Genomic DNA, 15439 nt, shown 5'->3' with positions numbered 1-15439 from the left:
ACAACAACAGCCAAATGCCTTTCACGAATTCTGGGAAATGTTTTAGGGTTTTGAACAGTGCTTAGGGTTTGAGCGTGTACAGTGACGGTGTTCATCATCAACAATCACTCAGAAATCATTCGCCCAGAAATCACCAACAGCCATACCATTCGAACAAGTAAATCAAACACAATCATAATATAACAACCATTTTTCTCAAATCAAGCTATCAAAGGAGAAATAATCAAAAACATATTTGATAGTGAAACTTTGAATCCACTTTTCTCACTCGATACTGGACCATTTTTAGTGACTCAAGGCTTATTGGAATCAGCAATCTAAGATCTAACCAAAGCACCTCATGATTTTTGAAATAAAGAGGGTCGAAAACTTACTTGGATTTGAAGAAATGGTGGAAACAGTTGTTGTTTAGATGTTGTCAGCTCAAACAGTCGAAGGTCCAAGCTCCAAATGATGGGTGATGAAGTTATTTGAGCTCAAACTTGCTCGGTTCCACTCTAAATCCAAACTGCCATTGAAGGGTGCTTGGTGAAAACAGATGAGGAAGATGCTGTTACAGCAAGAACATAAAGCTTGCCATGGTCTCCAAATGATGTCCAGATGAATAACAACCAAGAGAGGCTCGTGTGGTTCTGAAGTTTTGAGCAGAAAATGCAAAAGTGCCAAAATGCAAAAATGAGAGAGTGAAGGTTTTCTGCTGCGCAAAGGCTGTGGCTAGGGTTTAGTTGTGCAGAAAATAAGGTTATATACATCTGTTTAATGTTGGTTAATGAAGTGCTAAACAAGATTAGTTCAAATGAAGCATTTTTGTCATTTTGCTAACTTTCACCAACTTGGCAATGGGGTGTGAGTCTGCACGAAATGTGCTTTGTAACATGCTGCAAATGACCATTATATTTGCTGTTTTATGTCTGCTCATGAAGTGCTAACAAGGATTTACTTATTTCAACCAATTGCTAATTTTGCACCTTTGGCCAAAATGATGGTATGATAGTAGCATGAGCATGAATTTGGGCTTGGAACATGTTGCAAATAGCCTTCCAAACAATTCCCAATTGGCCAAATGTGCTGAAAACCTTTAATTTGAAAAGTCAACTTTTGGTCAAACTTGAATTTAAATGAAACAAGTCCAAAATTGCCATTTTGCATGGTGAGGTTTTGATGGATGAAATTTATATTTTTGGAAAGAGGAGATGAAATGTGGTTTGTAGGAAAAAACCCCACCAAATTTGGCTTTATGGTTCATGAGATATGGCTCTTTGAAGTTCACAAATTTTTGAAATTGAATTGATCATATCTTGCAAACCATTCATGGGATTTGAGTGTCCTTGGACTTTTTGAAAATGGGAGAACAAGATCTTCAACTTTCATGTTGGGCAAAAATTCATTTGAAGCTTGTATCATGATGTAAGTTTAAGATCAAGAAGTTTCCATTTTTGGCAGTTGAAATTACAGGTCCACTTTCTATTTTTGGGAAATTTTCTGTTTGACTTGATTTTCTTCCATGATGAGGTTGGACATGATATATGAGGCTCATATGGACATGAGTGAGCTCCTTCAAATCAATTCTATCCATCAAATCACTGATTAAATCCACAGTTGACCAAGTTTGACTTTTCTAGGGTTTTGGATGACTGAACCTCTTCTGATGAATTCCAAACCCTAATTTCTTGAGAACTTGATTTCAAATGATGTCTCAAGTTGTATGAGCTCTTGATTATTGATCATGGTGCCCAAATTCTGCAAGAATGGCCACCATCCACTGCTTTGACTGACTGTTGACTGTTTTTGACCTAATTGCTGATGATTGCTTCAACTGCAAGCAACAAGGTTAAACTGACAATATTTTGGTACTTTTTGGTTAGTAAACATATGAAAAGCAAGAATATACAAATGCAAGACATGCTTGGTGATCAAGAACCACACTCACAAAGCAACCTACCCACTAGGAGAGAAGCTAGGGCATGCAGTGATCCTTGAGGCCATGATATGATATGATATGGGCCATGAGGGATCTTAGGGCCCAAAATTGGGGTCTTACATGGCCCATATTTTATAATATGCCAAAATCGCTTAAGCACTTGGTACCTTACCATATTTCGTATTCTACTTAAGTACACCGTACCTTACGATGTTCTACAATTCACTTAAGTGCACCGTACCTTACGGTGTTCCTTAGTTACTCTATCTCTCATCAATTCGTCCTTTGTGTGTTACCCTGTAGGTTTTCGCAGCATTGGCAATTATATTAAATCAGTATTTAACATAATAAACAGTGAGCAATATCTAGCAACACATCACTGCTACCCAAGACACGAAAATATCATGTGATATGACAAATCATTTTGTGATAATACTTATGTGTACAATTACCCTTTTGCCCTTATGTATATATTGAATACAAGGCATAGACCGTGTCATCCTTGTCCAGTTCAGTATTGGGCCCATAGACATTTATCCTGTTACGCAGGATGGGCAAATTCCATCTAGGTCACTCATGTCCCTTAGCATGCTTCGTGGAGTACCTATCAACTGTCTTTATGATCATCGAGTTAGGGACAACGTTTGATCAACAATAAGGCACTCGGCTCTACATCTAGAGTCCATAGTGGTTTTAGGTCGAAGGGTGGTATACACCATTATCACCATGAGAATAACTTATGACACTTTGCATAACATTCTATATAGTATTCTCATAGCGGGTCAATCCAGTATAAATATTACTCTTAATATTCATACCTATGTTCAAGACTTGATAACTCCTTATCCATGATCCATGAGATGTGATCATCAGTCTATATACATAATAGTCTTAATGCTTTAATGTTATCCCACTTCACAATAAAGCTCGACTACTGATACTTTAAGAATAGTGTCCTTATGTTTAATGTGATCTCATGATTAAGTCATACTTGATACATTAAACGGATTAGCTATTCTAGGGACTTTATTAAACAAACATAATAAAGAAAAAGTCTTTTATTATTAATAAATAATCCGATACAAGTACCAAAAATATTGGCCTCTAGGGCTTACAACAACACTTTCGGGGTTCAGAAGTGGGAACCCGGGGGTTTAGAAAATCCACAAAAGACAAAACAAAAAAAACTAAGATTGACACAAAACATGAGGATTTGTCTTTGTCGAAATGGTCAAGGTAAAAAGGTTAAATAAAACTCAAAATTAAGGTATCATATGTAGACATTGTTGTTAGAAAGGGTGATTTATGAATAAAAAAACTAAGCTCAATCGTGACTATGCAAACACCAACACACATGTCATAGTTAAATTCTTATAATTAATTAAATTAGATTAAATGTTGGCGATTCATCACTATACACTAATTTAATCAAGGGATTTGCTTCTCAGTCACCAATTTGCTTTAAACAATTTTACACTACTACAAATATTATATTTTATGATAATGTTTTCACCTCTCGTAACAAAACACCGAGGTATAATAACTTAAAACACTGTATATTTTTCTTTCTTTTTAAAATGAGAAAATTATTCCCTGGATTTTCTAGAAAAGTCGAGGGATAAACTAATTTAAATTGTCACATCAACTTTAGTTTATGATTCAAATTAGATTATCCATTAGTTATTTCTAAAAAACCAAGGAGTAAACTAATTTAGGGTACATACTTCAAATCACTACAACTTCAATTTATGTTTTTAATCCAAAAATAATCCACTTTACACCTTGGTTTTGTTTACCAATCAAGGTGAAATTGTTTACTTTGATATATATATATATATATATATATATATATATATATATATATATATATATATATATATATAGCTTAGCTCGCAGCGTTCAGTTTTACTTACCTAAAAAACATATACTAAAAAAACACCTACAGAACCCTAACGAAGAGCTTTAGACAACAAGAGCGTTAAACACATATCATCCTTCAACTCCTAAAAAAGTAAGTAAAGACGAAGATGATATGTGTTTAATGCTCTTGTTCACTTCTTCTTTTTCTTCTTCTTCTTCACGGATCCGACATGTCTAACATCACTATTCATGTTACACTTAACGTTGTTGTTATTGTTGTTGTTGTTTGTTTTTATTGTTGAAACCTGAAATAATAGAGGTTTAATCTTCTTCTTGTTGTTGTTGTTATTCTTTAACTTGAGATTGATTTTATATTGTTGATGTTGTTGTATTTTCGTTGAGAGGTTTTTTATTAGTTGTTGTTTAGATTTAGATAATGTTAATTTTTTAGTTATTTATTGTTGTTTTTGAGGTGTTGATGTTATTTTTGTTGTTGTATAGTTGTTATACTTAGATTTTTTTTTTAAATCTATATGTTAAGGATTTAGTTGTTGTTATTGAGTTTGAGTTTGAGTTTAAGACTAAGATTATATTTTTTGTGATTCTTTGTGCATCTCTCATCCTGTTCCTCTGAACATGTCAAATGCCGATTGTTTATTTCACTAACCCCTCTTTGAACATATAATATATCAAATTATTTTTGGAAATAATAATATGAAAAATTATGTTGTGTTTGAAAAACATCTAACACTAATAAATGTTTTCAAGCATTTTCAAACATTTTTCATTCAACTTTCTTCCATACTTGTTTAATGAAAAAGTATGGAAGAAAGTTGAACGAAAACAAGAAACATTGGAGAGATTTTAACCATTAACGAATATGAGAGGAATGATGAGTTGGGAAATACTCGAAAATCATCAATTAGTGTAATTTGTTCTTCAAATATAATTTCTCATATAATTATATTGTAAATCAATTTGAAAAGTTATATGTTTAGTTAAGGCTAAACGATACAAGCAATCCACATAAGATATAATAAACTCAATCTTGTTTACTCGATAGTTATATTTCAAAACCGAGGGGATATGTGTTTTTACCATTTAAAAATTACAAAAAATATTTCTTGGGGATTGAATCCATGATCATTTCAACTATCCCCTCGGTTATTCAGAAATTGAGGGATGAAATGACATGTTTTCATGCCGCCCTTCGTTACCTCGCCTGTGTAACAGAGGTACAATCCACTTCGCGTCTGAAGTAAGATGTGTTTTTTGTTGTAGTGATAATATTTATACCTATATGAAGACTTAATTTTTTTTATCCAAGATCAGTTAGATGGGATGATCAGTCTATCCACATCATAGTCTCTATGCTATAAAGTTATTCCACTTCACAATAAAACTTTACTACAAATATAATTTAAGAATAACATCCTTATGTTTAATGGGGTCTCAAGATTAAGTCACACTCCATGTTTTACTAAATAAACTAGATATTCTAGGTACTTTATTAATTCGAAGAAACAAACATCATAAATGAATGACTTATTATTATTAATTAATAATTCCATATAAGTACTAAGTTCTAAAAAAAACTATTGACTTATAGAGCTTAAATTAACATTGAAAGGATGCAGTCTAAGATCTCATGAGTTAAACGGTCTGATGTGTGTATGCCCAATAAAAGAGATGGGATGGACTTTTGTGACTTTCACTTGGTTAATCTGTCTTTTCTAGGTAAACGAATATGGAGATTGATCTTTGAAGTTACATGTATCTAAACGGAAATATAAATGGCATTAATTCATTCCTCTATATATGGAGATTAGGTGTTTCCTCCTTCAAAAGGGGTAGGTCATCTAGTTTTTTTTTAATCTTTTTCTACCTGGTGGAAATGAGTCTCTCTTATAGGTTCTGACCTCCGGAATTTCTTCTATTGGTTTATGCAGAAGAAAATGGGTACTAATACTTTCATCTCTTTCTATGAATACCCATGGATGGAAAAAAATCCTCTTAAAGTTATGTTCCCTAAACACTATCTTATTTTAAACCAACGTGATAAGAAAGATGATGGGATTGGTTTTGGGGAGAATGGTGTTTTGGTTTGGGACCCCTAGTGGAGGACATGAGTTTTCCTTTAAAAGCATTTGGTTGCTATTGATCTTCTTCTAGCGATTTAGGAAACATTTTTTTCCTAGGCAGAGATCGTTGGTGGTAGAATCATGGAGAAAATGATATTTATTTTGTTTCCCTACTTATACTTCTCTAATGGATGTCTATTCATAAATTTCTTATATTGGCTTGTGGAGAGACTGCATAAAAAAGTGGGTAATAATATTTTCATCTCTTTCTAGAATGACTCATTGGTTGGAAATAATTACTCTTAAAGTTAGGCTCCCTAAACTCTACCTTATTCTAAACCAACATGATAGGAAAGGTTGGGAGATTGGTATTTGGGAGGATGAAATTTCATTTTTGTTTGGTGTGTCAAGTGGAAGAGATGATTTTTTCTCTGGAAGCATTCATTGGTTATTGATATTTTCCTAGTTGTTTAAGGACGTCTTTAAACATCAAGGATTTGAAAGACAAAATCACTTTCTCTTCTTGAAAATGGTATCTTTGTAGGTTTCTAGTATATTCATGTGCTTTCTCTGAATTGTGGGAAACCCTATTATCTATTTGGGCCAGTATTTTTAGGAAGCTAAATCAAGAACCCTGCACAACTACAAAAAACACAAATTACCTCAGACGCAAATTAGATGTTACCTCAGTTATACAAGTGAGGTAACAAAGTGCGACATGAAAAATTTCCATTTTACCTCTCGGTTTCTGAATAACTGAGGTGTAAAATGGAAATGGTCATAAGTTTGATCCCCACTGAGATTCATTAAGGAATTTTAATTGTAAAAAAACACATCCCCCCGGTTTTGAAAAATAATTGATGGGTACAATAAGCTTGAGTTTTTTTTTTATATCTAATGTGTATTTTTTGTATAATTTAGCCCTAGCTGAACATATAACTTTTCAAATTGATTTACAAAATAATTATATGGACAATTATATTTGAAGAACAAATTATACTAATTAATATTTTTCGGGCATTTTGCAACTCATCATTCATCTCATTTTTTTAATGGTCAAAATCCCTTTAATGTTTCTAGTTCTCGTTCAACATTCTTCCATACTTATTCAATCAACAAGTATTTAAGAAACTTGATCGAAAACAAGAAGCATCAGAGATATTTTAACAATTAAAGAACATGAGATGAATGAGTTACAAAATGCCCGAAATAGTGTAAGATGTTTTACAGATACAACACAATCGTTCCTATTATTATTTCCAAAAACAATTTAATAGATTATATGTTCAAAGAGGGATTAATGAAACAAAAATCGATATTATATATAATAAACTCAATTGTATTTTCTGTCACTATAATGTCCTATTGACATGTTCAGAGAAAAAAGATGAGAGATGTACAAAGAACCACAAAAAACATAATTTTAGTCTCAAACTCAAACTCAATAACAACAACAGAACCCTATACATATAGATTTCAAAATTTTACTAAGTATACCACCTAGACAACACAACAATAATATCAACAAATCAAAAACAACAACAAATAACAACAACATGAATATTATATCAGTCTAAACAACAACTAACATTAAACAACAATTAAAAAATAATCTATCAACAAAAATACAACAACATTAACAATAAAACTATAACATCAATCTCAATAAACTTATAACGTATTTATTTATACCAAAACAATATGTAACACCAATCTTAGTTTAAACAAAAACAACAAAATTACACCTCTAACGGGTCTAAAAAATAACAACGAGATTAAATCCTCTAAGGTCTCGGGGCTAAAAAACAACCAACAACAACAACAAACAACAATAACAACAACAACAACGACGACGACGACACCAACAACAACATTACTAACATGAATAGTGATTTTAGACATATCAGATCCGCAAAGAAGAAGATGAAGCGAACAAGAGTCCTAAACACATATCAACTTCGTATTTCCTTGTTTTTTCAGGAATTTGAGGATGATATGTGTTTAGGGTTCTCGTTGTTTAGAGCTCTTTGTTAGGGATCGTTAGGAGTTATTTTATTATATGTTTTTTAGGTGAGCTAAACTGAAGGCTACAAGTTAAGTTATATATCAGAGTAAAAAAATTTACCTCGGTGTTTAAACAAAATTAAGGTGAAAAGTGGCATTTAAAACCTAGATTTTATAAAAGAAATGAGATAATATATAACTTTGAAAAAATGGTGAATGGTAAAAAATTGAAGAGTAACATGTATTGTTTCATTTTTCAATTATTTACCATTCATCGTTGTATTTGTGTGTTTCAATATTCAAACAAGGACTTGTACTGGAAACAACAACAACACCTTGAAGATTTTTCTGTCTTGCAATCTATCTCAAAAAATGATGTGTACGAGTTTGGACCGGCTATATATGAGTTATGTTTAGGGTAAAACTTAATGAACGAATACTTTTATAGTAAAATCTATTATTTATCCCTAAGTTAATTAAGAAACCGAAGAAATAGATAATTTAATTTATAAATTAAAAAAAAAATGTACCACTTTTAAAGAAATAAAAACATAAACTACATATGATGGGATTCAAAGCATGTCCTGAATTATATTTTTTTCATCAGTTATACTCTTAAAATGAGGGAATATATGATATTTTAAATAAATAAAAAATACGGTGTGTCTTGGTATTACACCTCAATTTTTTATTCAAAGATATGAAATATTTGTTATAAAATGTATTATTTGTAATAGTGTCAATAAAACTATAAAAAAATAATAAAATTCTAAACTAGGAAATAGTAAAATAAGAAATAAAATAACTTTCATTAATTTTTGATTGATTTTTTAAAATAACACATTACAAATATATATATATATATATATATATATATATATATATATATATATATATATATATATATATATATATATATATATATATATATATATATATATATATATATATATATATATATATATATATATATATATATATATATATATATATATATATATATATATATATATATATATATAATTCTAAATATATCATAGTGGCACAATCTTAAATACTTAGGAAACTTCTAGAATGTAATATTAACTAAAAGTACTAATTGAAATATCTAACTAATACCTAATAAATAAATTTCCTATCAAATATCATCTTGAGAGTTTTGATATGGTTCTTTAGGTGAAGTGTTTCTTGATGCTTTTGGAGGATTGTTGGTGTCTGGTATCCTTTGAGATTTTGTAATTTGGGCTTAGTTTCTTTCATTAGGTGGAGCATTGTTTGGGTCTTTTCTTCCTCATCGTCCTTTTGAGATTTTGTAAATTTTGTGTTTAATGTATGTACTTTCCCATAAAAGCTTGGTACCTCTAGTGCATGTTACTTGATCCATTGAACTTAATGGTATTCTAGTAATATTGTTATATATATATATATATATATATATATATATATATATATATATATATATATATATATATATATATATATATATATATATATATATATATATATATATATATATATAAGTGTTTTCCTTTCCATATGTAAAACTTTGACAATATAAATGACTAAACCATTTGAGAATGCCGCTCCCCAAAATAGCTATGGTTGACTATGTACTCTGATTTCTAAACTATCACTTTCCGTTCATAGCAAGTAGATATATACATAGTAACTGAACTGCTTCATTCCATAGCCTCCAATATTTACTACTCAAAATCAATCAAGATCAACAAAGAATAATTTCACATATTAAAGATAAGATTGAATTAATACATATTAACTCCTTCCCAACTACTAAATAAATGTTCCGTATCGATTCCTACTTCTTTCCATTATATATAGACCACACTTTCATACTATTTTTCTCATCCTTTACTACCAAATATCACATTTGAGTACAATGGTTTCCAAAAATGCAATCCTCGTACTTGGCCTATTGGCCATGGTTGTTCTTATTTCATCAGAGGTGTCAGCTTGGGACTTAGCAGAGACTTCCACTAATACCAAAGAGGGTATGCTTGCTATACATATTTTATATTTAGTCTCTAAAATAAGAGACACATTTATTTCATTAAAATTTATTAAAATTTGTAATCTTTTTTTTCTGCAAGCCTCTATTAGACTATATTTTTTTTTCATGAGCATTTTAAGGATATTTTATAATGTTGGAGTTTTTTTCTTTCTTACTTATAGAAACAAATAGATATCTATACTCAAAATGAATTAGATTAAGATGAAATAAATGATGCCAAATATTTGTATTTGCAGAGGTTGTTGAAAAGTCAGATGAAATAAATGATGCCAAATATTATGGTGGAGGCTACGGTGGTTACCACAATGGCTATGGTGGTTACCACAATGGCTACGGTGGTTACCATGGCGGAGGTTACCACAATGGCTATGGTGGTTACCATGGTGGTGGTGGTTACCATGGTGGTTACGGTGGTTATCATGGTGGTGGAGGTGGTTATGGAGAAGGCTACGGTCATCATGGTGGTGGTTACAATGGTGGTGGAGGAGGTTACGGTCATGGTGGAGGTGGTTACAATGGTGGTGGAGGAGGTTACAGTCATGGTGGAGGTGGTTACAATGGTGGTGGTTTTGACGATCGTAACTGATTATATCATGATGCATGCAGGTAGTAAGTGTAATAAATTTCATGAAGTAAATAATGTTGGGGTTGAAGAAAAGAGGTATAGATAGACATCCTTTCTGGTTATGTATTATCTATCTCACGAGTCTATAGTATACATATTTTACGACTCTATAAATCAGTGTCTGTCATGTGTAATATATCAAATAAAGGGTTAGTTGTTGGAATTTTGTCTTTTGTGGCTGTTTTTCTGGTTTGTTTGGCATAACTGTGTAATATATCAAATATGGGTGTTCACGTTGCGGTTTAGGCGGTTTCAAAGTTTAAAATTATGTGATCCGCAAAAGAAAAAAACCTAAGATTTGGTTTGGTTTGGTTGAATTTTACAAATAAAACTGAATCAAACCAAATCAAACTAATTCAATTTGATTTGTTTCCGTTGATTCGATTTTTTACACATGTTTTATTGAGTCATAAATGACAACATAACTTTGTGTTTAGTCATTAATTCATAACCAAATAATAACAAAATTTATTATATTTAAACAACAACTTCCCATTTAATATATAAAAATTAGATTAGACAAAAATGAAATAATAAACATAAAACAATAACCTAAAACAATATATGAAACAAAAAATAAAGATGAGAGATTAGTGAAGATGAAAAAGAAAGAAAATAAGAGATGAGATATTAGAGAAGAAAATGTCCATTAAAATAAAATTGGATGAGAGAACAATAACATAAAAATGAGAAGATGAAAAAGAAAAAATATAGTAAAGTAGAAATTAGGGGGGAAAATGAGAGATGTACCTAACGAAGAACGCGTGATACTGCTAGAAAGATTTGAAAAGATTGAAACTGAAATCTTAAGCGTGAGGAAGAAAAAATCATTCATATAATTGTAAGACTAAGACATAATAGATTTAAGTTTGGGTTAGACGTGGGTTAAGTGAATTTTGGATCGTAACATAATGCAGTTTGATTCAGTTTGGTTTGATTTATAAAATAAAAACTGTAAATCGAACTGAACCATGCAGTTTTGTTTAAAAAAATGGTCCAAAGAGATATGTATCAAATACATTTTTTTACGATTTTCAATTTGATTTGATTCTATGATTTGTTATTGGACCGGCTCGGTATTGAATACCCCTATATCAAATAGTGGCTTTGTCTTTATATTGATGGATTTTTATTTGTTTTACTTTTATATTAATATATATGTGTCATTAAAAATATTAAAACATTATTCCTGTCTAAATTCAATTATTAAAAAAAAAATTGCAAAAAAATCATTTCATATTATTTCATTACCTCTTACTCCTCTTGATGGAAAGATTGTTCTTCCTTAAGAAAGATATTTTTCAATTGGCTTGAGGATAACCCGGTTAGAAAGGTAGCATCGAGTTTATAGACCTCATTTTAGGGTGATCATTGAATTGGAAATATAACTCTTATGAATATGTTTGAGAGACTTTTCATAATTTTTTGAATTCAGGATGAGAAAGTGAGTAAGATAGGTATGTGGGTTGAGGGGTCATTTTTTTTAGAATCTTAAATGAAGGAGACCTTTTTTTGTTCATGAGGATCCTATGATCGTTGAGTTTCTTTTTTCTGTTCTCCATTAGGTTCACCTTAGTGATGAGAGTTATAAGTGCGTCAGAATAAATTGTTCTTCAGATCTCAAATAAATGTGAAAAAGGTAGATCGTAAGAGTCTTTTGTTGGCTTAGAATTGGTTTCTTTGCGGTCACCACCGAATTCAACTTCACTCTTTGATTAGCTTCAGAATCTTATCATGCGCCTTAGTTAAATTTTCATGAGAAGTGCAGCGATTTTAGTTTTCATGAGAGGTCTCTTGTTTTGTTGATGATGAGCATATTTTTTTGAGCTTTAACTAAGTTCTTCGGATGTTCAAATTTTGGGTTATAGGCTTTTGTACTGAAGATTTTCTATCTCTTTGATTTTTATTGCTCATGTTTGTGATTGTTTTTTTTGTGTGCCGATTTTTGATTATTTCGCTTGTTCTCTAATGATTTTTTTTCACCTCTTGTGATTTTGTTGTTTTGGATTTTTTTCATTTTTTCATCTTTAATATATATATATATTATTCTAGAATTAAAATTAGTATTCTAAAATTAAAACACTAACATACATCTAAATAACTTAAAATATAATTTTAGTGAAAAATTAGAATATACTATTTTCATTATAAATTATATGATGTTTTTACCATCACTACAATAGAATATAGTTTTTTTAACGATTTTTCAATTCCCTTAAATATTAGGTCGAGGTAAAAACAATATATGTAACTTACTCTTTCGATTAGAGGTAACGGATAAAAAAGGTATTTTAGAGAAGCATTTCGATTTCCAATAATTGTATTTTTTTTAATTTTATTTAAAGAAAATAATACATATTTTCTCTTTTGGACAAGTAACATATGGAAAATTTATTTCAATAAGAGTCTTACTTTTATTTTTATTTTTAAATTAAAAAAAACATATATCCCGTCATATTTATTTTCATTCAATAGGAAATTTCTCGGTTGTACAAATAACCGATGGAAAATCTCAATTGGTGCTTCTAAATTATTTGATTTTTGTCGCACTCGTATCATATTTCTAAGAACCCTAAGAACATTTAAGTGCCTCCTCAATTACTTTTTTTTATTCAAGCGTTTTGTCAAACCAATTTTTTTGATAGATTACAATGCAGAAGGGGAGAAATTTGCAACAATGGATTTAATACCAAATACATTATTGTTGAGTGTCATATTTTGGTTGATAATTTTGGCCTTTAATGGGAAGCTTGCTTTGATCTTTACATGAAGTTTATCCGTAACGAATGCTCTTTGTCACTAGAGAAATGTTGGTTTTTTCTTCTTCATCATCTGAGAATTTCATATCACTGTTTTCATGCGATGTAAGCTTTCTTCTTTTTCTGAATTTTTTATTTGCTTTCTTGAATAAAAGACAATATGGTTTGATATGCTATTTCTTTCCCCAATTGTAGCATGTTGGAATGAATTGTTCTTTTCTTCATATTTTTATTGCTCTTGCTTTTTCTCATTCTTCATAAATCTTTTGAAGTTCTTTACTATGAGAGTCATGTCACCATCAGATTCAGATTCTTCAGCTTTAAGTGCTATATTTTTGTTTTTGTTTTCTCCTTCTTCGTCTATGGTAAGTCTTTTGAGTTCAATTTCATGTTCTTACAATTTATCAAAAAAAGTGTGTGTTTTCATAGTCGCCAAATTCTTATGGTCACAGATCGCAATGACTTTGGGTTTCCAACAACAGTTTAGGCATCTAAGAATTTTCATGAGTAATTCCTCATTTATGAATATTTTTCCCAGAGTTCTCATATGACTCACGATATGGGTGAATCGTGTTTGCATTTGACTTATGTTCTCTTCAGGTTTCATTCTGAAGAGTTCATATTCATGGGTTAATTTGTCCAACCTTGCCCTTTTTACCTCAGTAGTACCTTCATGGGTAATTTGGAGGATGTCACACATTTCTTTAAATGTTTCGTAGTGAGAAACTCACAAGAAACCATCAAGACTAAATGCGGTAGTGATGATATTATTTGCTTTCAAATTGTGTTGCACATTCTCTTTGTCCTCTTTAAACCAATCTTTTTTTATTTTTTTCTACTACAAAACCATCAACATTGTGTGTAGGGACAAATGGTTCTTCTTTCACAACCTTCTAAATATCACGATTTGTCCCTTCTATGAAAAATTCCATTTCTCTTTCCATAAATTGTATCCTTCTCCATTGAAGGATTGAAGTTTGTTTATTGAATAGCTTGAAGACATTTTCCTCCTGAGACGATTAGTCCTTAACATAAGTTAGACTCTGATGCAACCTGTTGTACAAGTGATTTCAAGCACAAGAGAGGGGGGGGGGGGGTGAATTGTGGTATTTAAATTCGTAATTTATTTTATCTTTTTCACGATTAAGATTGTATTAGTGATTTTGATTGAATGTGTTGCAGCGGAAATAATAAAAAGTAAACTGTGGAAATTAAAAGGATAAAGTTAAAGATATTTCCCTAGATATTTTTAGAGGTTTGGCCGAACATTTGTCTAGTCCTATCCCTATGAGAGCTTATTGAGAATTTGACTATAAAATTTTAGATTTTGAAGGTTATGCTCGCGAACCTTAATACAATTTTATCTTGATATTTTTTACAGACCAACCCCCAACCAATGACAACTTTTACTCAAGCTAAGATAATAAATCATTTAGAGATTTATGGCTTATCTCAATAACCAAAACAAATCATTTTCCGGAAAAACTTAAGAAACCAACCACATAGATTTTATGATGGGTTTATCACATGGACCAAACTGGATCTCTTAAAAGTATCACACTCTTAAGAATTTAAACGACCAACACGATTACTCATAATAATTTTTTCCTCACAACCAAAGCTTCACTTACAAGCACTAAGGAACTATAAAGTGAAAAGAAATATATATATATATATATATATATATATATATATATATATATATATATATATATATATATATATATATATATATATATATATATATATATATATATATATATATATATATATATATATATATATATATATATATATATATAGAGAGAGAGAGAGAGAGAGAGAGAGAGAGAGAGAGAGAGAGAGAGAGAGAGAGAGAGAGAGAGAGAGAGAGAGAGAGAGAGAGAGAGAGAGAGAGAGAGAGAGAGAGAGAGAGAGAGAGAGAAATTAGAGACATAAATTTCAAAGAAATAGTAAAACATTGGAAACTGGTGTGGTTTGAAGAGGATGAGTGTCTCCCTTTTATAGTAGTTGTAAAAACAAAAAATGTAAATAATCCATGGACCAAACTAATGAGACAATTGATTGGCACAAAGCTCCAATCGATTGGTCAGTTCATTTTTAAGCGATTAGCAATCCCAAATAGGAAAGTTTGGATATAGAGTTGTTCCAAGTCATTTA

At 30.6% G+C, this 15439-nt stretch overlaps 1 protein-coding gene across 1 annotated transcript; it reads left to right on the top strand.

Annotated features, from left to right (window-relative positions):
• Window positions 1–9708: 9708 nt before the first annotated feature.
• Window positions 9709–10683, top strand: LOC127118064 (cold and drought-regulated protein CORA). The gene is made up of 2 exons (XM_051048205.1): window positions 9709–9875; window positions 10132–10683. The coding sequence occupies exons 1-2, from the start codon at window positions 9764–9766 to the stop codon at window positions 10479–10481; spliced, it is 462 nt and encodes a 153-aa protein (XP_050904162.1). The 5' UTR covers window positions 9709–9763; the 3' UTR covers window positions 10482–10683.
• Window positions 10684–15439: the final 4756 nt, after the last annotated feature.

This window comes from Lathyrus oleraceus, chromosome 2 (genome assembly GCF_024323335.1).
Source record: "Lathyrus oleraceus cultivar Zhongwan6 chromosome 2, CAAS_Psat_ZW6_1.0, whole genome shotgun sequence".
NCBI lineage: Eukaryota > Viridiplantae > Streptophyta > Magnoliopsida > Fabales > Fabaceae > Lathyrus > Lathyrus oleraceus.
The sequence above is the reverse complement of the archived record's forward strand: the minus strand, read 5'-3'. Positions and strand labels throughout refer to the sequence as shown.

Coding starts and splice junctions, on each gene's coding strand:
- LOC127118064 (XM_051048205.1), top strand. CDS start 9,764: ATGGTTTCCAAAAATGCAATCCTCGTACTTGGCCTATTGGCCATGGTT. Junction 9,876..10,131: donor TTCCACTAATACCAAAGAGG/GTATGCTTGCTA, acceptor TTGTATTTGCAG/AGGTTGTTGAAAAGTCAGAT.